This window comes from Pan troglodytes, chromosome 4, assembly GCF_028858775.2.
Source record: "Pan troglodytes isolate AG18354 chromosome 4, NHGRI_mPanTro3-v2.0_pri, whole genome shotgun sequence".
Taxonomy (NCBI): Eukaryota; Metazoa; Chordata; class Mammalia; order Primates; family Hominidae; genus Pan; species Pan troglodytes.
In genome coordinates, this window is record NC_072402.2 from 42,200,461 (window position 1) to 42,227,773 (window position 27,313).

Below are 27,313 nucleotides of genomic sequence, written 5' to 3' on the forward strand. Positions count from 1 at the left end.
TTGGCTCACTGCAACCTCAGGCTCCCAGGTTCAAGTGATTCACCTGCCTCAGCCTCCCGAGTAGCTGTAATTACAGGCGCCCACCACCACGCCCAGCTGATTTTCATATTTTTAGTAGAGATGGGGTTTCACCATGTTGGCCAGGCTGGTCTGGAACTCCTGACCTCTGGTGATCCGCCCACCTCGGCCTCCCAAAGTGCTGGGATTACAAACGTGAGCCACCACGCCCAGCCAATACTTCAACTTTTTAAGCTGAGGTTGATAAGACCTGAGAGATAACAGTGTAAACATAAAAATGCTTTTTTAAAAATATTATTAATTATGAAATATGAAAACTTAAACCATCACCCAACCTGGTAGAAATGTGAATATCATAGTCATAATCCACTATCAGATTATGAAGATGGGTAATACTGTATAACCTCTGGGCAAATGTAGAAGGTTGGTTGCTTCATTTCATATCTAATTTAATTATGTGATATTTACCTATATTAAAATCAGGCACTTTAGAAAATAATTGAGAAGAGAAAACCTTCAAATAATTTCATAATAGAATTTAAATAGCTTTTACATTTGTAAGAATCTGGAAAGATTAAGTTATTTTTAACATCCCAGAACAAGAACGTCTAATCTCTATTATTAGTTTGATGACCGATAGCATCACTCACAATAAAGTTTTACAAACCCTTCTCAGAGCCTTTAATGGTACTGCCTTTTCAATAGGTAAATAGACATTTCAAACATATTAAGAATATGGATTCTTAATATTTTAACCCTTAATCTATTTAAAGAATTGGCATCTAAAGTGTTTTTTTGTTGTTGTTGTTTTTGGATTTTTGTTTTTTGTTTTTGTTTTTTTTTTGAGATGGAGTCTGGCTCTGTCGCCCAGACTAGGATGCTGTGGCACGATCTCGGCTCATTGCAACCTCCGCGTTCCAGGTTCAAGCCATTCTCCTGCCTCAGCCTCCTGAGTAGCTGTGATTGCAGGCGCCCGCCACCACACCTGGCTAATTTTTGTATATTTTAGTAGAAACAGGGTTTCCTCATGTTGACTAGGCTGGTCTCAAACTCCTGACCTCAGATGATCCGCCCGCCTCTGCCTCCCAAAATGCTGGGATTACAGGCATGAGCCACCGCACCTGGCCTAAAGGGCTGAAAGAAGTTCCTGCTATGCAGATTGAAAATTGACACAGTGGAACTTCTGTTAACACTCAGATCCTCAGATTTGAAGAAAGAGGAGGAGAAGGAGGAAATATATACAATAGATTTAAGACAGATGGTGGCAGTAAAATAATCAAGTCATGCCATAAAATCTTTAAGAAATTAGAACAGAGTGTCTGCTGAAATGAGCCTGCAAGGTATAGAGTGAGCTCATTTTTTACATGGATGTCCCCTTTTCTAGAAACTAAGTGATTAATACAAATAAGAGAATATCAAAGAAGGCATCATCTCAGGTAAATACCTATAACATGACCAAAGCAAAGCATTAGGTATGGCTTGGGATCTTATTGGCGTATCCAACAAGATAAGATAGCAGGAATAGAGTGGGTGAGATGAAAGATCCACTCTACTAGATACACCAAGGCATATGACTGAGAGAGTAAGATGCTTTCAGGATGTGGACCAAGAAAGATTAAAGAATAGAAAGAAATAGAAAACAAAAACAAGAGTGACAGAGAACGAAGAACCAGATAAAAAGAAACTTCATACAGATGCCATCGAAGTGAAAATATTTTATAGGCTACTATTTAGCCAAGTATAACATTGGCTCCTTCTGTCTTAAATCTCTCTCCTAATGACAAATGAATATTTTTTATATTTTTAATTTAAAAAATTCTTGATAACAATCCATTATTTCTCCAGTTGTTAAAAAGATGACTGTTAATCAAAATGATGACCAAGATGAAGATCAAATTCCAGAATGAGGAAGTAAATTGCTTAAATGAGGTAATAAATGTAAACTGCTTAAAACAGTACAAGTCACATACAAATGTTCAATAATTGTCAGTAATTACTGCTTTTGCTATCATCATCCTCATTGCCATTGTCACGAAGTCAACTTCATCATCATCCTATCTTTCAAGGGCATTCTTAATCTTCCTCTTTTGTATCATTTGAAAGTTTCTACTCTGGTTTCAAAAAAAAATAGAAATGATCCAAAGGAGGCTTTTTCTTATTAATACTTTGATTCCAAGATTTAAAACAAAACACCCCATCTTGATCCGTATACTAAAACGTTTCAAAGTTTTAGTATTCATCTCAAACAAAATTAAACCATTTCACTCTTTTCAGATGGTCTCTTAAAGTCAAACATGTGTGCCATTCTGGCACTTGTTTTGCGTATAACCCTGGGGCTATTTCACAGTGTGACTCATGGGCAGTTAGTTATTCAACACCAACAGAAACCAACAATCATGCTTGCACACTGGTCTGCTTCCCAAGCTATACTCCAACAACAGTTTTACCTTCTAGGAGAAAGAGAAGCTTAGGTTAAATCTGCATCTCAACCAGGAAACTGATCATGCTTAAAAGTCTTCTGCATTGTTTATTCTTTGTTTCCAGCTGAAGGGCTACCAGGCAAAAAACCATAGAGAGACAGTAGGGATGTTTAGGCACTTCCTATCATTGACCACCCAGGGTTCTGTTACTAAAGTAAGTCCCCTTGTCACGGTGGAATAGAGCTGGAGAAAACATGTTGCCTTTCTAAAACAGGTGGTCCCCTCACACTGCTCCCCTTGAGGGTGTTTGGCTTTGAAGATACCCAAACAGAACATGCTGTCCCCAATCCTGAGGCCTGCACAGCCAAGGACTGAAAGGGGAGGGCTGGCAGATCTATCCTGATACAGATCCCAGAGGGAGCAAAGGGTCTCAGGCAGGCTTGTTACATGGAAACCTCTCATGAACTAGTGAACAGATAGCAAAAATGATGTGTGGACATTTCCAAAGAAGGATCATGCAGTTCCTCAGGAAAATTGGAATAGTTAAAGTACCTTTTTTCTCTTGGTGGCTCCGATAAGCTGTAAGCTCTTTGCTCTACAAGACACAGAACAATAAAATGAAAACTAAGGCAGACAAACTGGCAGTCATATGTTAGTCTGAAATGCATACTCAACCATATTGTATCATTATACACACTACCAGCTAGAAAATAATGAGAAAATGAGTTATCTTATATAAGTAAGGCATTGCTCTGGATTTTTTTAAATCACTTTCCGTAATTTAAAGAAGGTAGGGAGAAACACGGCCAAAATATGCCAACATTTAATGACTTCATGAAGTTAGCATCAGCAAGGGACAGCAAACATTTTCAGAAGTGCAGAAAATTAGTTCTATCTTTTTGGATACTTTTCACTAGAGTCATCCCTATTCTTCATAACACTAATGCCCTAACATACAGAACCAATAAATAACTGCTTTTAAACAAAGCTCAAATGAAGTCTTGAAGGACAGCATAAGAAGAGTTAATTTTCATATAGCTGCAATGTCCTCATAAAATCCTAGCAGCAGCGAGTTCAGAGATGTGCTCTGTGGCTCATGGGAAAGGGAGGACCATTTTTTTCATTGGACTTGTGGAGGGGGCCAGAAGGGAGGTTCATGCAAGCAGCTTGGAGCCATCTTGTTTCCAGAGTTGAAATACTTACTACAGGGGTGGAGTAGAGACACTGATTTAGACAGTGAGAGAGCCTGAAGGAGGGGGCAGTCACTGTGGAGCACACCAGCTACAGAGCAGGGACAAATCCTTCACTCTCACAATCCAGAACAGTGAAGAGGCATAACTAGGTTGCAAAGGGAAATGATACATAAGGAGGAAAACAAATACATATCCCCTGAAATGGGTAATAACAAACGTTGCACCTAATACTATCTTGTATGTAATAGGAAATCTACTTTGAAGAATTTGAAGCCTTTATTTTATAGCCATTATCAAGTGTTCCTCAAATTAAGTCATAGGCAGAAATCACTATTCTTATGGTAAATAGGCTGAAGTACCAAGAGAATAAGCCACCAACTGTTCAAAATCCAATTAAATTCCATCCATCAGCTCACAACGTTTTCAAAAGTATGTTTATGTCATTCCTCAAATTCTTAAATGCAGAACCCCTTCGTCCCCCTTGGTGAGACTGTAGTTATCATTTTAATATTGGCAATGTTCCTTTCTGCCTAAATCTACAATAGACCAAAGGGAATTATAAAACTAGATTTTGTTTTATGTATACAAACATCAAAAATAAAGTTGCCATCATTGTACTCTTGGCTCAAAAAAAAAAAAGACACGAGAAATTACAGTAAGTAACTCTTTGGAAGTGACAAGGAAGACAGAACATCACAAATAATAATAAAAAGGACTGAAAGCATCCTAGGTTTGTATATCTGCATTACAGCTCTCATATGGGAGCTTCCCTCTGGGACATAAGGAGACTTGGACTCTGTTCAAATAGACCTGAAATTTTTTAGGACTATTCAAAACTCATCAAGAAAGGATTTATGGCAACACAAACCTCAATTTACTTTTGATTAATCCTAGCAGACTAAACAATGAAACATTAGAATATATCTTTGCATTAGGCAAGCTTTCACATTTGTGCTTTGATTACATAAACACAGATAAAATTATTCCTTCTTCATTAGTAGTTAATTTATTTTTCATAGTCCTATGGTATTGACTGACCTAAATGGTATCAATCCAAATGTTTGCAGCCATATAAGTCTATCCATTGGAATTTTCATATATTTAGTGAGTAGCCTCAACCTAAATTGCCTGGTTCTAACTGTTACCTTCTGGATAGTATCAAACTTCATTCAAGTAGCCTTGTCTTTAAATATACCATCTAAAGATAAGGTTTCGTTTACTGAAAACCAAAGCAGCTGATATCAGCTTTTTATTCTAACTCATATGCAAAGGTTTCAGGCTTGCATGTAAGGTAAAGACACCCTTCCTTGATCATTAAAGAATAAGTCAATTAGGGCTATTTTCCCTTGTGAACAATAAGTTTCCTCTTAATTGTGTGGTCAATAATTTCAAACTCTAGAGATATCTGACTTCACAGATCAAGGGCCACAGATCTAAAGGCAAAGCCATAATTTGAAGCACAGAAAACTTAAACATGTTTTCCAAATAGTAACAATGTGAGGTTAATTCATCAGCTGGGACTATCAGTGAAAAGGTGTCAAGCTACTATTAAAAATACACCAACCTAAACTAAGGCTAGGGAGACCTGGAGACCTAGAAAGAACCCATGAAGTAAAAAACTAAAATCCAGAACAAATTCAATCCATCTTCTTTATCCTGCCCTCTCAAGGTAGTTGTATCCTTTCTTTCTCTTGTAACTTTTCTTCATCTCCCCATCCAAAAATAAAAACTGACATGTATTATCAGTCTTGCTCTCTTCTCTTCTAACAGTACATCCCAGAAAAAGGAAAACAAAAATCATGGTAGCATTTCTTTTGTGTTTTATCTATCTTTTTCTCATATTCACTCAACAAATATTTATTGAACATCTAGCATATATGTCATTATTCTAGGATAGCTGTTTCAAGCACCAAGATTATGTTTTCAGTATTGTTCTGCATGGCATAAAAATGCAAAATAACAATTTAATAAGCAAGAATAAGAAAAAAGAGAGGGAATAAAATAAATCCTATTTTAAATATTTTATCTTAAGAAAATATTTGAGTAGTACTTCAGAGTACTTAAGTTCATCTCTTGCTTTCTGAATCTTTTAAGTCCCTTAAGGATAATAGACAATAAAGATATTCTCTAAGACATTGACAAAAATTTCATTATAATGCTATGTATTATGCATTGGCATGAATACTTTCAAATATGCTTTTTAATATAATTATTACATATTAATTACAGAAAGTATGAAATAATTACATTTCAAAATGGGGGCAGGTGAAAATGGGAGGAGTGGCTTAGAGAGGATACAAGGGGAGCTCTAAGTTGTACACAATTTTTCCATTTGTAGATCTGAATTCACTTGAAAATTCAAGATGCATATTTATGATTTGCACTCCCTTTTGTATGTATCCTATATTTCAATTAAAAGTTTATTGCCTAAAAGTTATATTTCTAATTGCCTACATTGCCACCAAAAAAATGTTGAGATATATTTAATCATGTTACAAATATGTTATTTCAATTCTCCAAAGTCCCTTTCTAAACAAAGAAAGAAGAAAATCCATTCTGCAACACTCTGGCTCTGAGGAGTTGGATTATGTTAGCAATGTATATATGAGACAAAAGTAATTTTTATAATTTACTCAAATAAAATCCTCTAAGGCCCTCATAATAATATAACTGGAATCAATTCTAATTTACACTATCCTTGAGGAAAACATTTTATTCAAAGAATAAAGTAACAGAGAGGTGTGCATGTATTTGTAATTTCATCAAAATCAAATCTGATCAAAATCAAATTTGGCTGTTATCCAATAAGAAAAGAATTTTGTCAGGCTTAGAAAAACCAGTTATGAAAACAGAACGGAAAATTCTTGTCTGCTGTTCTTGAATATTTTATGTACTTATACTAACTGAAAAATCTGTTCTGGAATAGAGTGTTTTCAAAGCCAAATGTTAAATGATGCTTACCTTCACTTGAACTGCATACTGTTAATTCACGCACCAAACGAGTTTTTCCTAAAGAAATTTTGGGTGACGAGCAAGAATAAGAACGTGAGCGAACTCCAGAAAGCAGTGATTCCTAAAAGAGATTATAATAAAGTTTTTAAAAATTTATACATGGTCTGAAAATATATATTCACCACCTCAAATGTTACTAAATTTGCACCTTTGAAAAGAGATTCAACCTGAACATTTCTGATATGATCTCATTATGTGTTTCTGTTTTCCTCTCACAATTTTTAAAATGTTATTGCCATTTTAATACTTCAGCAACCTTCAGCTTGGGGAATAGTTCCTGTATATACTATAGAATGCAACTATGATATCCTAGCCAACTTGGCTAAAAATGAAAACTTAAGACAAATGACTTTTTCTTTGTATATTCAACAATGAGTTTATTATTTTTACCTGAGGTGTCAGTTATTTTGTTATTTTACTGTAGCCCTCCAACAAAATTCTATATTAACCGAGATTTCTATATTTAAGGATTACTAGAGGATAGTGGAATAGCCACTTACAATTATAAGAGATTTTTAGACTTCCAAACCATGATTTAAGTTTATAATGTTAGCTGCAACGTTTAGGGAAAAATATATCCAGTTAATATACAAATCCTTCCAATCTGTACTCAATTTTTGATAGACCTTCCATCTAGCACTTTCTGGGGTGGATGTTTGGATATCACTAATTTACACATCCTTAATATTACTACTTTAAAATGACTTGCCGGTTTTGTTCCTGTTGTCCCAATTACTTATTATTCCTATTATTATATTGGCAACATACATGAAAATGCAAGATGGCAAGATCATTAAAACATAGTTTTCTTATGTTCCAGAAAATTTAAGTGAATATGCAATAGAACTCCATTGAAGCCATTTATAGTACCCAACTTCTATCCTATAAAGCCCTTAGGACTGATCCTGCCCATGCATTTTTAAGATATCACTTAAGGTTAAGGCTAAAAGAAAATAATGCAAAACTCTTTACTAAAATTAAACCATCAGAAACTGACCTTCAGGAGCACTGGTCTCTTTTGTTTCCTCTAAGGAAAAACACATGGTTACCCTAACTTCATTAGTTTAGCTAAGGAGCCTGGAGGAAAGTTGAAAAATGGAAGCCTGACCTTGCTTCAAAGGGCCCTTGGGCTTTGGCTCCTATCTTATTAGGGAGCACCTACTGGGCCTAGACGTCAAGGCCAACCCAAGTTGTCCTATAACCCTAAACAGTGAGCTGGCCACTAAGGGCCCTCTTCAGAGTCATGTATACGTGGTAACCATTTGTCATGACAATAGAACTTTGAAAATTGTCCAAAACTTTGGCAAAAAGTTATACTGGTTAATTACAGAGGCAAGGCAGATATATTTATGGTTCAGATTCTTCCTAAAAATGAGCAACATGAAACTGTTTCAAAAGACTGGATTATTTTTCATCCAAGTAATGATGAACTTTTCACAGTTCCACTCAACATGCAAAACTAAGAAGTATCTACATAACAACCATACAAATTTCTCATTATCCAGAAATATCACATGACCTTCAGATGCAAAAGATTATGGCAGCTCTGCAGGTCTTAGAGCAGAGGGTAAAGGATACAGGGTCTGTGCTCAAAAGACCCAGAATTGAGTTCTGAGTCTATCACCAAGCTGGTGATACAAAGCTGGACAGAACTCCAACCTTTCCAGAATCTCATCTACACAAAAAATAAAATTAAATAAAAGCACTACTTATGTAATAGGTGAGTTCTGAGGCAATTATATATTTTGTACATACATAAAACATATTTTGTATATTGTAGGGCATGCTACAAAAATAAGGTATTATCATAACAACCATATGTTAGAGAAGTTTTGCCATAGCACACATTGTTTTATAGTAATAAGTAAACTTAAGAAGAAAACAAGTAGAAAATAACAAATCAAACAGGGAAAAAAAATATGTTCAAACGCAAAAGGGCTTTCTTACATTCAGAGGAATGTATTTAGTTTTTTAATAATAAATAAGTAAATAAATAACAAAAAAACAAGCACACCTAAATGAAACTCCAATGTGAAATAGCCAACAAGATAAAACCTGGCTCCTATGGAAAAGTTGACAAAATTTGTGATATTCCGGATTAGTTCAAGCAGCCAGAAATGCTCAATAAATATCACTTCTACCTTATTAACATCATTTACCTCATCATCAGGGCCACACAATTATTTACGTGAGCAAAACAAGTTTGATCACTTAAACTCATTTAATACTATCAGTTTTTCTCCCTTTGCTTAAGAGATGATGGGAGAAATCATTGTAAAATGATAAAATTTTCCAAGTATGTGAAAGAAAGATGGTATGTACTCATGGTGAATTAATGAAAATGTAAATCAGCCATTTTGAGTAAAGATTATAAAAATTAAAACAGAGTGGGAAAGATTAAAAAGACAGACTCAATCAGATATCACATGGGTCTCAAAAAAAATAGTTCATATGTATGAATAAAATATAATATGTCTTTCAGAAACAGACGGGTAAATGTAGACAACATATTCTCCACACTTGCAATATACCAAATTGATACCAATAAGAATACCTTCGACTGTAGATTACTTGATAGAGGAAGGGATTCAGCCCTGGAGATATTAAAATCCGGTTCAGCGTTAGTCTCAAAAGAGTCCAATTCATCCCCACTAGGAATCCCAGTTCTTGAGGAGCTCTGAGACCCTGGAGTGTAACAGATGTGCGATGGCTCAGAATGCCCTTCCCCTTCACTGTCGGCGTCCAAGGCATCAAGGCTAGAACTAAAGCACAAAGCCAGCAAGTAAGTAAAGAAGCAAGGAAGGACACAGAGCGTCATTGGTTTCTACTTCTCTGAATCCAGATTCTTTCACTGGGGCGGGGGGGTGCAATAGGTATTCATTTAATTTCCAACTAGTATTTAATTAGCCTTTTTCTCCTCCCTCCAAATCTCTTTTTAAACAAAATTTTATGTTACCCCAAATGAACATTCCTACCTAGCAAAAGCCATTTCTTTCTTTCATTTTCTTTCTTTCTTTCTTTTTTTTTTGAGATAGTTTTGTTCTTGTTGCCCAGGCTGGAGTGCAGTGACACGATCTTGGTTCACTACAACCTCCGTCTCCCAGGCTCAAACAATGCTCCCACCTCAGCCTTCAGAGTAGCTGGGACTACAGGCGTGCGCCACCACGCCCGGCTAATTTTTGTGATTTTTGTGTTTTTTGCCATGTTGCCCAGGCTGGTCTCAAACTCTTGGGCTCAATGGATCCACCCACCTCAGTCTCTCAAAGTGCTGGGATTGCTAGAGTGAGCCACCACGACTGGGGCAAAAGACATTTCAAATGCCTGAAGAAACAAAAGCTGGTTTGAGTTAGTACTAACCTCACCAATTCTGTTTTGTAAATATAATTATTGATATCGCAAGTCCCAAATGGTAACCCATCAAATATTTTAAATGCTGGTGGAAACAGAGCCACTGGGCTGTTTGCAGGGAAGCTTCTGGGGGGGATTTACATGTGACTAAGCTGCAGAAGTATCATTCTCTCCCCTGTGCCTCAGCTGGGAAGCTCAGGAGGGCAGAGGCACACCAAGGAGAGATGTGTGAAGGTCCCACCCATCCGCCCCAGTGCCATGTCAAGACACAGTTCAGAAGTGAGTCGTGCAATGTCCCAAACATGTCATACTAAATGATCATTTTTAGAGGTTAAAAAAAGATGATTCCGAGGCTGGGCGCGGTGGCTCACGCCTGTAATCCCAACACTTTGGGAGGCCAAGGTGGGTGGATCACGAGGTCAGAGATCGAGACCATCCTGGCTAACATGGTGAAACCACATCTCTACTAAAAATACAAAAAATTAGCCGGCTGTTGTGGCAGGCACCTATAATCCCAGCTACTTGGGATGCTGAGGCAGGAGAATGGCGTGAACCCAGGAGGCAGAGCTTGCGGTGAGCCAAGATCGCACCACTGCACTCCAGCCTGGGCGACACAGCAAGATGCAAGACTCCGTCTCAAAAAAAAAAAAAAAAAAAAAAAAAAAAAAAAAGATTCCTTTGAAAACTCTACCTTAGAACCAGGTAGTAATGCTGCTTGACAACAACTTTTTTCCTCATTTAACTTTAATAAACTATGAAATTAAAAGGAAAGAATCTGACCTTCTACATCCCAGGTCTATTCCATAACATTACGTTTTAAACGATTCAAACTTGGAGGCCAACAGCTTTCCTGGGTGCATGTTAATGCACGAAGCATTTCAAATGTGTGTTTTGTGGTTTTTTTTTTTTTGGTTGTTACAGTTCTGGAGTTATAATTTTAATAACAAAACAATGAAACTGTCTTGATTTTGAAATACAAGAACCAGAAAACAAAACTTTGAATTAATCTGTTTAGGTTATTTTTTTTAAAAAAACCCATAGGCTATTTAATGGACACAGTAAGTTAACTGAATACATGGTATGAGTCCTGGTCTTATTCTACTATGCCTCTAATGCAAACACAGAGCAGTTTCTAACCCTTGAACCCTTTCACAGGCACTACTGGGTACCAGAAAACCCAGCAGTGAGAAGAAGCCCTGGCTGGCACCACCAAGGATTTCCAAAGTGGAGTTTTCTCCTTTGGGAACTCATTGAGGGCCAAGGTGAAGGCCTTGGCATTGAGAAGAAGAGCACACATTGGAAGTGGACTTCACACTTTACCTCAATTAAACACCCAAATATCATGGAGTCTATTCAACTGTTTCTCATAAAACACTGAAACTTCATGTTAAGAATATCTTCCTGGTAAATGCTGTTGCTTTAAATGCTCCCGTAAATGTATTATGCTGGTGCAAAAGTAATTGTGGTTTTTGAACTAATCTAATAATTACAGGTATTTCAAGTTGCTACGTGGTTTCCTAGTACAACAAACTGAGACGGAAGGAGATTTCAAGGCGGGTTGAAGCTTGCCGATGTCTTGTACCTCAGCACTTGTCTTTCAACTTGTGATCTCTGTACTAGCGGAAAATAGTTCTTCAAATGATTGGCAGCCCGCAATAATATCCAATTTTAACACAAGCCTTTCCAGTTACAGACAGCATTTCATCATCACTATGAATACATCCTAGAAGTATCAGTATTTTATTTTGCATACTATAAAACATTGTTTCTATTCATTCAAATGGGGCTACTACTTTTATTTGTTAAGCTATTAACCTAAGATATTGATGGCACAGGCAATATTCTTCAGGATAACCTCTAGGTTCTTGTTTTACAATATTATTTTTCTAATTCCCAGTAGTGGGATAATAAATCAATTCATTAGGTTGTAACTAGAGTTTTTAAAAAAATAATATAGAATAGAAAATATCAGAATATGTTGCACATATCATTTTATAAGACTTCACTTAAATTTTATGGGAGATAGGGGACGTTCATGGTGTGACATGCATTTCTTGCTCTGTAGTTTTTTAAAAAGGTTTGAAAAATACAAGCTTTAGAATGAAACAAACACTTGTCTGCTGCTTAATTTTTTGCTGTATAGTATTTTTAAATTAATGTTTTTATTACTTATCTTCCCTTTGTGGCTTCTCAAAACAGTTCTTACATTTAAATAATATAACATAATGGTTACATAGTATACATATTTTAGTTTCACCAAAATATTCTTTTAAACCCTAGAAAACTTAGGACTCAGGTCCCAGTCAGCTATGTCTTTATATTAACTCCAGTTTTTACTGTGTGCCCCTAAATTTCTCCTTCATTAGAAGTTTCCAGCCTCTAGGGCTATTATCTGCTTATTAACAAATTAAGTGCATTTCACTTTGAGTTTGTTATCAACTGTGCTTCCTACCATGACATCCACTGAAGGAAGGGACCCACAGCCACCCCAGGGCTTTCCAGGGATTGCGACTTCTCTCCCTTCATTCCTACATTTTTCAGAGGAGAGGGAGGGCAAAGGAGATGAAGTCAGCTCGTGGAACCAGCCAGAAAGCTTTTCTGTAGAATGGCTTCTCCTTCCTCTCCTGGCTTCCTCCCTTTCCCCTGAGCAGTGACATCTTCACAGAAGCTTCTAATTACCTGTACTCAAAACAGATATTTTGTCTAAATTATATTCTACAGAGGAAAAATTCTATCTGTAGCAGTGAAATGTTAAACTTTCCAAGACAAGACCATGATCAGAAAGTATAATTTAGATACTCTGCAAGTATCTGCATAAGTATCAATAAAACAGACAGACTATTTGTGTCTTTTCCATGCTATATTCCTAGAAGACTTCTAAAGAACTTATTTATCTCTTGAGATCTGGGGGCTCACACACCTGACAGACTTTTTTTTTTTTTTTTTTTTTTTTTAAAGACAGAGTCTCACTCCGTCCCCCAGGCTGGAGTGCAGTAGTGCCATCTCTGCTCACTGAAATCTGTGCCTCCCGGATTCAGGCAATTAGCCTGCCTCAGCCCCTCCCCTGAGTAGATGGGATTAGAGATGTGTGCCACCATGCCCAGCTAATTTTTGTATTTTTAGTAGAGAGGGAGTTTCACCATGTTGGCCGCCTAGGCTGGTCTCGAACTCCTGACCTCAGGTGATCCACCTTCCTCGGCCTCCCAAAGTGCTGGGATTGCAGGTGTGAGCCACCATACCTGGCCACTCGACAGATCTTAAAGATCCACTAGAATGCATTTATCACACACAGCTCAATTTATTTTTGCAAAACTGTATAGAATCTTGTGTGGACTGGCAGTTTCTTGTCCCAAGCAGACGTGTGGACAGTTCAAATTAGCCTATCACTTCAAATTATAGTAGTGACTACCCAGCATCTACAAAACCATAATTCACAAAGTATAAATCTAAAGCAAGTCTTTTATTATTTACACATCACACATAACCCTTGGTACCAATATGTGCTAAAGTTTTACAACCTCAAATTGCATATTGTGGTGTATCTCAGTGATGGACACCTACTGATTGCTGGTTCCTCTACCTTTCTCTCCCCTCTATATTAACTCTCTGCTGAATACTCATTCACCTATGTGCATGTTCATTCACAGAGAAATATTTATATACATAGTCACATGTGTGTGTATTTTACGTTCACTTTGATTCATTTTATATGTGAAAATGAACATATAATCACATGGGTAGGATATGGGGGAAAAAAAGCTGCTCCCTAAGGAAAGTGTGATCAACAGGATAAAATGAAATTAGTGGAAATTGGCCTGTTCCCTAAAGAAAATAGACAATCAGATAGACAGATACAGATATACAGATATGGACACACACGTGTGCACACACACTAATATATGTAATCATATCAGATGCAATGAAACTATCATTTCAATGAGTTTTTATATATGCAAGAAAATATAAGGTAACTGAAAGTAAAATAAATATAAGATAAATTTTATGTTAAAATATAAAATATAAACATATGTTAAATAAAACAAACACTCATGAGCCCACCCAACTTGAAACTTGGATACTGGCCATCTACCATGGAAACTCTGTTATGATTCATTCCATTCCCATTCCCCTATTTCCTTCCCTAGATGTAACAACTATTTTGAATTTAGGAATTTTTTCCCCTTCATTATTTTGTTTTTCTTTTTCTCTCTTTTTTTTTTTTTTCTTCTTTTTGAGACAGGTCTCACTCTGTCACCCAAGTTGGAGTTCAGTGGTGCCATCTTGGCTCACTGCAACTTCTGCCTCCCAGGTTCAAGCGATCCTCCCACCCCAACCTGCCAAGTATCAGGACCACATGTGCGTGCCACCATACCCAGCTAATTTTTGTATTTTTGGTAGAGATGGGGTTTTACCATGTTGCCCATGCTGGTCTTGAGCTCCTGAGCTCAAGCATTCTGCCTGCCTTGGCCTCCCAAAGTGCTGGAATTACAGGTGTGAGCCACCACGCCTGGCCTCTTGTTTTTCTTTATAACTTATGTACATATGTAGGTGCCCTATAATGTATTTTTTAATTTGCATTCTATAAAAATGAAATCTAACAAGTATTTTGGGGCTTTTTTTGTTCCTTCATGCTTCTAAGGTCTATATTATTATGCATGCAGATGTAATTGTAGCTAATTCATTTTCATTACTGTACAGTATTCTATTGTGTAACTATATATAATTTATTTATTCCGCATTTGGGTTATTTCCTGCGGCTATAATGCTCCATATAGGTCTCCTAGTACATGAGAGGAAAATGCATATTTGACTTTACAAGATAATGTCAAATTATTTTCCCAAGTTACACAATTTTCTCTCCTATCATCTTTATGCAGGAATTTCCATGTTATGCATTCTCACCAAAACATGGGATTGCTAGATTTTTAAATTTTTGCCAGTCAAGTGAGTGTAAACTGGTATCTCATCGTGGTTTTCCTTTATCATATTTTAGTCAGTTTTCTTAAGTGTCTTACTTTCAAATCAGTGAATATAGGAACCTAAAAGGGACATTTTGATGGGCAAATAAAAGTGGTAGAGACAATGAAAAGTTTAAAACTAGGATTTTTGAAGTCTACCTATAAGGTTCTTTGATTTTCTACAGTTTTCCTCTACAATATAGACTCTTACCTTCTTTTCTTTAGATGACTTTGTTCCTTTTCAAATCCATGCCAACCAAAAGAAAGATTCAAGTTGGAAGCACACGAACTTGATGGTGACATGAAGGACCGCTGGGCTTCAGTGTGTGCTGTCCCTTCCACATTTTCACTAAGTGGGTACACACTGGGACTGGTTTCTGTAGGAAGGGTGTGTTTGCTGCTCTGAGGCCCCAGAGTGCAACCTCTGGATTCAGGGCTGGTAGTGGCAGTGATTCCCTCTATATTAATATAGCTGATATCCAAATCACCAACCTGGAAGTTGAAAGAAAAACATTTCCTGAGTAAAAGCAGGTAAGATTGGCCTAGCTAAGAATTAATAAAATTTTCCCAATTAAAAAACTTCTGGCCAGGCGTGGTGGGAGGCCGAGGCTGGCAGATCACTTGAGGTCAGGAGTTCAAGACTAGCCTGGCCAACATGGTGAAACCCCATCTCTACTAAAAATACAAAAATTAGCCAGGGTGTGGTGGCGGGCGCCTGTAATCCCAGCTACTCAGAGACTGAAGCAGGAGAATGGCCTGAATGGGAGGCAGACGTTGCAATGAGCAGAGATTGCACCAGTGCACTCTAGCCTGGGTTACAGAGTGAGACTCGTTTTATGTAAACAGAGAATTATTTTATATGTTTTTGTTCACACGGCAGCTATCCTATAATTCACATAAAGGAAGACCAACTGAGTATTTTATAAGGTTGTTCCTTTATCACAAAACCAGAAGCTGATTATGCCTCTAACATTTTATGAACCACTGACTCAAAATGAGGGGGAAATGTTTTAAATACTTGAGGAGAAAACTAAAGACTATACAGCTTCATTCAAAAAGTAGCTCATAGGAATCTGGGTACCAAGGTAATAGTGGTCACATAAAGCTGAGTCTCACAAAAAGCAACACCAAACAAAAAGAACAAATAAAGCTACATAAAGTGCACGTACATAGCATCATTAGAAGAAAGAAAATGCCCAAATTTCAAATTACCTGTAAATAATAAAATCAACAGCAAATCCAGCAGGTAAGCCCTCGTGCTCCTGCTGTAAGACTCTGCGGAGGGTAAGGGGAGTCGGGAAACTCTGAATGGCAGAGAAAGGACGGAACTTCTGGAGGGCCTAAGACTTACTTAAAAATCCTCCCCAGAAAGAGAAAGCCCAACCCACATGCATGAAAAAGAGTCCTAGCTGATCAAAGCACTTGCTCTAAGAAAGGCGTACTTCTAAGCACTCATGATTTGAGGTGGCAGTCAACAAAAGGCATCAAGTCTGGAGTGAGGACAGTAAAAAGGAAGACAGTAACATCATTTAGAGATAGAGCAGTGAAGGGGAAAAAGAAGCAAAAGGGGAAATGTTAGAATCCTAAATCATCGAGCATCACCATAATTTATTAAAGCAAAAACCGTTAATGAATGCTTAATTAATGGGTAAAAGTCTAATGAGCAACAGGATATTTACGATGGCTTAAAATAACTCCTGACATGGTACTTAATAATTTTTTAAAAACAGTAATTTTACTAAAAAAGGAACTTGGCAGATGAAAGATATTAATAAAATCACCAGTAATGGGACAGATTGATGTCCTATGCCTGCTGATACAATGCACTGAGAAGCACCCATCATCACTTCCGTAGTATTCCTGCCAAACATGCCTAACCTGAATCCAATTATGAGGAAATATCAGATAAACCAAAACTGAAAGACACTCTTAGCAAAACACAAGAACAAAAATACTGGTCTGTATTCTTTTAAAATATCAGCGCCATAAAACACAAAGACTGAGGAACTGTCCCAGATTAAAGGAGACTACAGAGACACAACAACTACATGCAACACATGTAATGGAATTTTCTTTTGCCACAGGGAACATTATTGGGACAACTTGCTAAAATTGAACAAGGTCTGGAGATAGCTAATAGCATTGTATCAATGATAATTTTATGATTTTGGTAACTGTACTGTGCTTACGTAAGAAACTATCCATGTTTTTAGGAAAATACACCATGAAAGATTAAGAGGTAAAGGAGCACCATATTTTTCATTTATTCTCAAAAGGTTAAGAAACATTTATAGACATAATTTAACTATTTGCATGCATACATAACCACCTACTCAGGGAATGACAACGTAAAATGTAGTAAAATATTACCATTTGAGGAATTTGAGTAAAGGGTATACAGGGATTCTCTGTACTGAAATTATGAAACAAATGTGTTTTTCAAAGTAGTTTATATGACAGAAATTTTCAAAGTAACTTTCATCATGCGAATTTTCTCAACAGGAAGGTTGATAACCTTGAAAATTAATGGGAAACATTAATATAAGCTAGTAATGTTTTTAGGTTTCCTTGCCAGGTTGAGGAAGATAAAGAAAATTAGATAAGATTATTTTCAGATATTGCCAGAAAGCATTTTAAATATGCAGAATTTGTACTCCTTACATTGTCCTTGCTATTCAAATAGATATAGGGGCTATAAAAAAAAGTACTACGCTAATATAATGGACTTTGTGATTTTGTTGCAGATTTAGTTTTATTTCTCAGTTTACAATGCACAACTTGGCAATCTGCTATGTTGCAGTTTGTTGAATTAACTTGTTTGAGTTCTCTCTAAATGCATGCTTCACTTTTTTTTCTTTTTGGCTTCACATCATTAAAGCAATACTTCTTTCACCCAGAATATTCCAGAATAAAAATTATATCTTGGCCGGATGTAGTGGCTCATGCCTGTAATCCCAGTACTTGGGAGGCCAAGGTGGGCAGATCATTTGAGGCCAAGATTTCAACACCAGCCTGGCCAACATGGTGAAACTGTCTCTTCTAAAAATACCAAAATTAGCCAGGTGTCATGGTGCACACCTGTAATCCCAGCTACTCTGGAGGCTAAGGCACAAGAATTGCTTGAGCCTGGGGGGTGGAGATTGCAGTGAGCCAAGATGGCACCATTGCACTCCCACCTGGATGACAGAGGAAGACTCTGTCTCAAAAAAAACAAGACGAAAGAAAGAAAGGAAGGAAGGAAGAAAGAAAGAGAACGAAAGAAAATTATATCCTAACCTTTTATTTACCAAATCTTTGGTTTGGTAAATTTTACATTTTTAATGTATCTGAGAACATATAAAAGCATAATATATATAGTTTTCCCCACATAATATTGAGTAATTTACAATTTTAGTTACTTGAGGTAAATGGAAATACTATAGTTACAGTATTCACTAAGGCTCAGAACAAAAAAAATAAGGGCTCAAGAAGTATTTTATTTAAACAGCTGAGAAAATATGGCAGCAGAATAAATCTATTAAAATCAAAACATGACAAAAATATATGCACTGAAAACTATAAAACATAAATGAAAGAAATTGAAGCAACACAGATAAATGGAAAGATATCCTATGTTCATGGATTAGAAGAATTCATATGAAAGATATCCTGTGTTCATGGATTGGAAGAATTCATGTTGTCAAAATATCCATACTACCCAAAGTGAACTACAGATTCTATGTAATCTCTATCAAAATTACAATGGCAATTTTTCACAGAAATAGAAAAAAAAATCCTGAAATTTGAATTGAATCCCAAAAGACCCAGAAGAGCTCAAGCAATCTTTAGCAAGAAGAACAAAGTCAGAAGCATCACACTGCCTAACTTAAAATTATATTACAAAGATATGGTAATCAAAACATTATGGTACTGACATAAAAACAGACACATGGGCACATGGAACAGAATAGAAAGTCCAGAAATAAACCCACACATAAATACAGTCAATTAATCTTCAACAAATGTGCTAAAAATACACAACAGAGAAAAGATAGATCCTTCAATAATGATACTAGGAAAACTGGATAGCTACATGCAAAAAAAATGAAACTGGATCCCTATCCTACCACATACACAAATATCAACTCAAAATGCAATAAAGGCTTTAACATAAAACCTGAGGCCATAAAACTCCTAGGAGGAAGCATAGAGGAAAAACTCCTTGACATTGGTCTTGGCAATTATTTTTTGGATGTGACACCAAAAGCACAAGCAAGAAAAGCAAAATAAATAAGTGTGACTACACCAAACCAAAAAATCTCTGCATAGCAAAGGAAACAGCAAGATAAAACAGCAACTTATAGAATTGGAGAAGATATTTACAAACCATGCATCTGATATGGAGTTAATACCCAAAATATGTAAGGAACTCATGCAACTCAATAGCAAAAACAAACAAACAAAAAAACCCACAAATAACCAGATTTAAAAATAAAGTACCTGAATAGACATTTTCCCAAAAAATGACACACACAAATGGCCAATAGGTATATGCAAAAGTACTCAACATTACTAATCATCAGAAAAATGAACAAAACTACAATGAGATACCACCTCACACCTGTTAGAATGGCTATTACCAAAAAGACAAAAAAAAAAAAGCTGACAAGGATGTGGAGAAAGGGGAATTCTTATACACTGTTGGGAATGTAACAGCACAGCCACAGTGGAAAACAGTATGAAAGTTCCTAAAAAAATTTAAAATACAACTACCATATGATCCAGCAATCCCACCACTGAGTATATATCCAAAGGAAACAGAATCACTATCCCAAAGAGATGTCTGCACTCCCATGTTCACTGCAGCACTATTCACAGTAGCCAAGAGATGGAATCAACCTAAGTGTCCATCAACAGATGAATAAAGAAAATGTGGCACATATGATTTTCTGAAAATATAGGGATAAAAACAGTCTTTTTTTCTATTCTCTTACTCAACAATCAACACAGAACTCTTCTGTGACTAAATGTGTGGGGTTTTCCCCCGACATGCAGCAAGGAAGCAATCCACCACTGAATTTCCTCTAATGCAGTTCAATTCAATTCTGGCACTATCGACCTGGAGATGGAGTCTGGTCCCACAGGGCTCAGTCCCACAAGACTCCCCACTACTTCCAATGACAACCACAAGCCCCAGATTGTTTTATCAACCAGCTATAAAATGGGGTTCCCACAGCCCCTCCTCAGGTTCAATCAGTTTGCTAGAGCAGCTCACAGAACTCAGGGAAACACTTACATTTCCTGATTTATTATAGTGAATATTACAAAAGATACAGAGAACAGTCAGATGGAAGAGATGCTTAGGGCAAGGAACTCCGGAAGGGGCACAGAGCTTCCACACCCTCCACAGGTGCACCACCCTCCAGGAACCCCCATGTATTCAGCTATCCAGAATCTCTTGAACCCAGTCCTTTTGGGGTTTTTTTTTTTTTTTTTTTTTTTTTTTTGAGACGGAGTCTTGCTCTGTCACCCAGGCTGGAGTGCAGTGGCACGATCTCGGCTCACTGCAAGCTCCGCCTCCCGGGTTCACGCCATTCTCCTGCCTCAGCCTCCCGAGTAGCTGGGACTACAGGCACCCGCCACCACGCCCAGCTAATTTTTTGTATTTTTAGTAGAGACAGGTTTCACCATGTTAGCCAGGATGGTCTCAATCTCCTAACCTCGTGATCCGCCCGCCTCGGCCTGCCAAAGTGCTGGGATTACAGGCGTTAGCCACCATGCCCGGCCGTCCTTTTGGGTTTTTATGGAAGCTTCATTATGCAGGCATGATTGGTTAAATTATTAGTCATTAGTGATCAATTTAACCTTCAGCCCCTCCTCCTTCCGTGGATGCTGGTAGGTGGAGCTGAAAATCCCAATCCTGTAATCCTGCCTTGGCCTTTCCGGTGACCAGCCCACATCCTGAAACTACCTAGGGGCTGCCAGCCACCAGTCATCTCATTAGCATACAAAAGACTATCACTTTGGAGACTCCAAGGATAAGTACAGTCATTCCTCACTTAAGTATGTAGATATGTTCTGAGAAATGCATCCTTAGTTTATCTTGCTATTGTGCAACCATCATAGAGTGTACTAACACAAACATGCTAGTATAGCCTTCTACACACCTAGGCTATATGGTATAGCCTATTTCTCCTAAGCTACAAATCTATACAGCATGTTACTATACAGAATACTGTAGGCAACTGGGACACAATGGTAAGTGCTTATGTATCTAAATATAGAAAAAGTACAGTAAAAATATGGTATTATAATCTTATGGGATCACCTTTGCATATGGATTCCACCATTGACCGAAATGTGACAGATTCCATATACCTGCACACACAAACACACACATGCACACACACACACACACACACACAGAGGAATATTATTCAGCCCTAGAAAAGAAAAAAAATCCTGCCATTTGTGACAACATGGATGAATCTGGAAGACATTATGCTAAGTAAAATAAGCCAAACACAGAAAAACAAATACTGCATGATCTGACTTATATGTGGAATGTAAAAATGTCAAACTCATAGAAACAGTGAGTAGAAGAGTGCTTACTAGGGGTTGGAGGGTGGGGGAAATGGTGAAGTGTTAGTCGAAGGGTACAAACTTTCAGTTACACAATGAATAAGTTCTTGAGACCTAATGTACAACATGGTGACTATAGTTAATAATGCACTTTGTACTTGAAATTTGCTGTAGATCTTAAGTATTCTCACTACAAAAATAAATAAGTATGTGAGATGATATATGTGCTTAATTAGCTTGATTGTGGTAATTATTTCATAATATGTACATGTATCAAAACATTACATTGTATTCTTTAAATATATATAATTTCTATTTGTTCATTATACCTTAATAAAGCTGGAAAAAAATAAATAAATACTAGAACATGGCTAGAACACACCAAGTCCAATTACCCTGTGGTATGGTTTGGCACTGTGTCGCCATCCAAATCTCACTTTGAATTATAATAATTCCCATGTGTCAAGGGTGGGACCAGGTGGAGATAATTGAATCATGGGGGTGGTTTTCCCCATGCTGTTCTCCTGTCAGTGAGTTCTCACGAGATTTGATGGTTTTATAAAGGGCTTCCCTCTTCACTCAGCATTTTCTCTCCTGCTGCCCTGTGAAGAGGTATCTTCCGCCATTATTTTAAGTTTCCTGAGGCCTCCTCAGCCATGCAGAAGTGTGAGTCAATTAAACCTCTTTTCTTCAGAAATTACCCAGTCTCAGGTATTTCTTCATAGCAGTGTGGGAAGGGACTAACACATCCTGTGTCTTGAAAATCTCCTCAGAACTCCCACTGTGTCCTACACTCCATGACCCATTCTAGATTTCTATAACTAGGACTGACATTCAGTTAGTTTATACCAAAACAACTATACCAGTTATTTACAGCTGAAGTCCATTCTGATTTATTGGTTTCTCTGTCATTATGACTACCATCCCAATCTGTGCTGCATTTGATATAACAGTGCTTTGTAACACAAAAGGAAAATGCAGAGATGTGCTATTGAAGGGCTGAAATTGAGCTCTAGATGGAAAAAAAAAAGTTTAGATCACAGAATATATCTATAAATAGGGTAAAATACATGCATACTAACAACATAAAAGGGTTAAATGTCTTACTGCTCAGTGAGTAGATAGGGTGGATCTTATATGGGGATTAAGTTTTAAAGTCAGTTTATAAGGCAGACATTGTGCTGTCAAAACTACCCTTGAAAATCCCTTAAATCCTCCATATATTAGTGTGTAGAAATCTTCAGATCTATAATTTTTATAAATACTAAAATTTGAAGATCACTGAGCTAGAGAAAAGAACAAAAGACAAGAAGATGCCAGCACATTCAAACCATCTGCTTCTATGAGATTTAACTCAAAAGTCTCTATCAGGGACTGGGTGGAAAGTTCCAAAGGATTCCAGCTTCCTTATAATATGATACCATTCTGTATTAATATGAAAGCTCTACAATCTTACTACATGTTAACAGATGCGTTGTAACGATTAAGCAAGTAATTTATGTGACAGTTTCCTATGGTGCTGGGACCAAGCACCTGCTCATTACATTTGCTGGATTTGAATACAAATATTGCATAATCAGGTCATATACATACAGTTTTTTGAAAAGCTGTAGAGGAGACATTGGTCGCACAGTTGTCATTTCCTACTTGGGCCCCGAAGAAGAGCTCTCACACTCTTCCCATTTGGCAGTATCTCAAGACCCCTCCCTGACAGTGCCTCTGGGTTGAGTAAGGTGTCTTGTGTTCTGAAGTAAGCACCTAAGTTAAATGCTTAAATGCTCATACAATGAGACCCCACAACAGCATCCTCTTTGCTGCTCTTAGGCTAAAATTGTCAAAGGAACACAACAATGCTGAATCTATTTCTTACAAACCCAGGTTTTGGAGAGAGGTAGAAATCATCCTGTAATGTCAGTTGGGCCTTACCTGATCAATCACCATACAGTTAGCGTAGACTTCATCACCTCCATTCAGCATGTCTGAAAGCCGGCCTGCAGCAAGCAATGTCGAGGGCAGCTTGCATTTTTTTAGGATATCGAAGGAGCGATCTAGAGTACAAAAATGAAAACAGGGCAAATAAAGGAGAAGGGGCTTATTTTACAGTCAAGCTTTACCTTCTTAGACCATAAGAAAAAAAGTCAAGTGCATTTTTTAAGATGGCTTTTGGCTATATTTTAAGATCTACATGCAAGTAATTTTTCATCTATATCCAAACCTCAGCTATCTAGAATTTTTATGTAGGATGAAAAGTTCTAGATAGATAAATATTTGCCCACTTCAAGCGTTATTTTCCCCATCATTAGAGGCCTTTGTAAAATCAATTAAATCTTTGATTTCGATTTCTACTATATTTTTAAATTAAACTTCATTTCCCTTTATTAGTAACTAAACTTCAGGCTGGACATGGTGTCTCACGCCTGTAATCCCAGCACTTTGGGAAGCCAAGGCGGGCAGATCACCTGAGGTTGGGAGTTCGAGACCAGCCTGACCAACATGGAGAAACCCCATCTCTACAAAAAATACAAAATTAGCTGGGCATGGTGGCGCATGCCTGTGATCCCAGCTACTCAGGAGGCTGACACAGGAGAAGCACTTGAACCTGGGAGGTGGAGGTTGCGGTGAACCGAGACCGTGCCATTGCACTCCAGACTAGGCAACAAGAGTGAAACTCCATCTCAAAACAAACAAACAAAAACTATACATTTCCCTTTATTGATAACTAAACTTAATTTCCCTTTATTAATAACTTAGAAGTATTAGTGACTGTACTGTGATCCTCAGTTTCCACTGACATGCTCAGATTCAATGACCCTCTATCAAAGGACCCAAGAGAGTACACAGCCTAGCAGTTCTGGCTCGGTACTGCTTGCTAACATGCAGAATCTCACACGTGGAGAATTTTACTTCTATTTTGGTTACGGAAATGTTTGTGCTTGCTTTCATGTCTCAGCTTTGTTCCAAATAGATGAGGTTGCCTAAAATTGAGTCCCAGAGAGTTAAGCTGTTACTGTGTTTGTAGAGAATGAAGAGTCAAAGGCAATAAAACACACTCAAGCTAGAATGCCTTGTGTCTTGTGACCTTGGCTAGTTTACTAGCCCTCTAGATATCTTCACAAAGTTTCCTCATCCATAAAAGCAGATTACTATTATGCTTTCCTCATAGTGTGGTTATGAGGATTAAGTGCGTTCAGACATGTAAAGACTTGACACATGCCTGGTAAAAAATGCTCAATAAATATTATTTGTCAGAATTACTATTATATTTGTAATTATTATGGATAGCAATTTTTAACCATGTTCAGTGTGAAGTGCAAGGTTATTAATACTAATCATAGTGTGTTATGGTAATAACAGATTTTCAGTATGTTTAAATGACTTTCACAGGGCAGAGTCAATGTTATACCTACAGTAAATGCCATCCTCACTTACATCCCCGTAAGTTTTCTTGAATAGGTACATAGGGATAGTACTGCTGTTAGTCCATTAGAAATGTCACATGTCCCACTACCTGTCTTATCTATGTCATAACATAAAACCTGATAAGCCCATGGGAGTGAATCAGGAAATAAAAAAAGATTAATAACTGTTGGGCTGATGTACCATGAGCAAAAAAAAAATCCATTCTTTCTTGGAAGGTAATGAGGACATCATAAAAGTTCCAAAGTTGTATGAATTGTAGTTTCACAAGTCAAATGGCCCTGGCTTCAGATTCTGCTTCTAAATCTATCTCCTCTCCACACAGAACACTGAAGTGTGAGACTCATTAAGCTTCTGGAGGAAACATACAATGTTAAAGAAAAACATTTTTTTTTTTTTTTCTTTTTTTGAGATGGAGTTTCGCTCTGTCACCAAGCTGGAGTGCAGTGGCACTATCTCGGCTCACTGCAAGCTCCACCTCCCAGGTTCACGCCATTCTCCTGCCTCAGCCTCCTAAGTTGCTAGGACTACAGGTGCCCGCCACCACACCCAGTTAATTTTTTGTATTTTTCAGTAGAGACGGGGTTTCACCGTGTTAGCCAGGATGGTCTCGACCTGCTGACCTCGTGATTCAGCCGCCTCGGCCTCCCAAAGTGCTGGGATTACAGGCATGAGCCACCACGCCCGGCCAGTCTACATTGTCTTAACTGCAATTCTGAAATCCAGAAAGCTCTGAAAATCAGAATTTTCCCCATAAGTTTGGTTCAAAAACATATTCTGTGGCACAATCTGACCTGAGCCCACATTGGACTATGCATATTCTTTATTTGCTCTACTTGGTGTCAATGTCATACATTTTGCTGCAGAAATATTAATACACTTGATGATAGCATTGCCCCAGTGTCTCCTATGGGAGTCATATCATATCAGTATGAACACCAGGCCAAAAAGATCTGAAAATTCGGAATTCCAAAACAAATCTGGTCCCAAGAATTTCAAAGAAGAGATTGTGGGTCTCTACAAAACCAGACATATTAGATATTAGAACAACACTTCCCAAGCTTTTCTCATTCTTCTACCAAATTCACAATTTTGCCATATTTACATATCACCTGTATTGTTTCATGGATATATTCAGCTATATTCTTTAGTACCCATCTTTAAATGGACTCGCCTTTTTTCTTTAAATAAAATTAATTTAAAAGATACCTAATATTGAGAAAAATCTTATCCCCACTGTACATAGAAAGCCAATATTATTCCTGTCAAAAGTAGAAGGGAAGGCTAGGCGTGGTGGCTCACGCCTGTAATCCCAGCACTTTGGGAGGCTGAGGTAGGCAGATCACAAGGTCAGGAAATCGAGACCATCCTGGCTAACATGACAAAACCCTGTCTCTACTAAAAATTGTAAAAAATTAGCTGGGCATGGTGGCACATGCCTGTAGTCCCAGCTACTCGGAAGGCTGAGGCAGGAGAATTGCTTGAACCCAGAGATGGAGGTTGCAGTGAGCCGAGATTGCGCCACTGCACTCCAGCCTTGGCGACAGAGTGAGATTCCATCCCAAAAAAAAGAAGGGAATTATATGTACTGAAATCATGCAAACAAAACAATGAAATTAGATTCTGATTCTTTGTTGTAAAGGGAGATTCTGAAGGATTCAAGAAATGTTAAAGATGCAAGGGTACCACACTGAGACTTTCTCCTTCAATCAACAGAATGCCCAAAAGAAAATACCTGCATGACTCTATGATTCAATGTCATCTTTGTGTTTGTGGACATCTCCAAGATGGACTATTCCTAGAAGAATTCACCATACACTTTCAAAAAGTGGCCTATGCCAGGTACGGTGGCTCACACACCTGTAATCCCAGCAATTTGTGAGACTGAGGCAGGTGAATCACTTGAGCCCAGGAGTTCAAGACCAGCCTGGGCAACATGACTAAACCCTGTCTCCACTAAAAATACAAAAATCAGATGGGTGTGGTGGTGCAGACCTGTAGTCCCAGCTACTCAGGAAGCTGAAGTGAGAGGATTGCTTGAGCCTGGGAGGTGGAGGCTGCAGTGAGCTGTGATAGCGCCACTACACTCCAGCCTGGACGACAGAATAAGTAACACCCTGTCTCAAAGAAGAAAAAGGAAAAAGAAAAAAGGAAAAGAAGGAAAGGAAGGAAAGGAAGGAAGGACAGAAAGAGAGGAAGAGAGAAAGAAAGAGAAAGAGAGAGAGAAAGAAAGAGAAAGAGACAGAGAGAAAGAAAGAGAAAGAGAGAGAGAAAAAAGGAAAAGGAAAGGAAAGGAAAGGAAAAAGGAAAGGAAAGGAGAAAGGAAAAAGGAAAGGAAAGGAAGAAAAGGTGGCTTAGCCCATGTCATCTTCCTGTCACTCGGGTA

General features: G+C 37.7%; 1 protein-coding gene across 7 annotated transcripts in view; it reads right to left on the reverse strand.

The window, feature by feature from the left end:
• The window catches only part of ARHGEF28 (Rho guanine nucleotide exchange factor 28), a 314,548-nt gene that overhangs the window by 85,887 nt on the left and 201,348 nt on the right, over nucleotides 1-27,313 (reverse strand). For all 7 annotated transcript variants that reach the window (XM_016953152.4, XM_001151367.8, XM_001151239.8 and 4 more), the window contains 5 exons: nucleotides 23,437-23,558; nucleotides 15,161-15,441; nucleotides 9,198-9,405; nucleotides 6,593-6,704; nucleotides 2,991-3,033 (listed from right to left, as the gene is read on the reverse strand). In XM_016953152.4, the coding sequence (XP_016808641.3) occupies nucleotides 2,991-3,033; nucleotides 6,593-6,704; nucleotides 9,198-9,405; nucleotides 15,161-15,441; nucleotides 23,437-23,558 (766 nt within the window). The remainder of the gene's footprint in view (nucleotides 1-2,990; nucleotides 3,034-6,592; nucleotides 6,705-9,197; nucleotides 9,406-15,160; nucleotides 15,442-23,436; nucleotides 23,559-27,313) is intronic.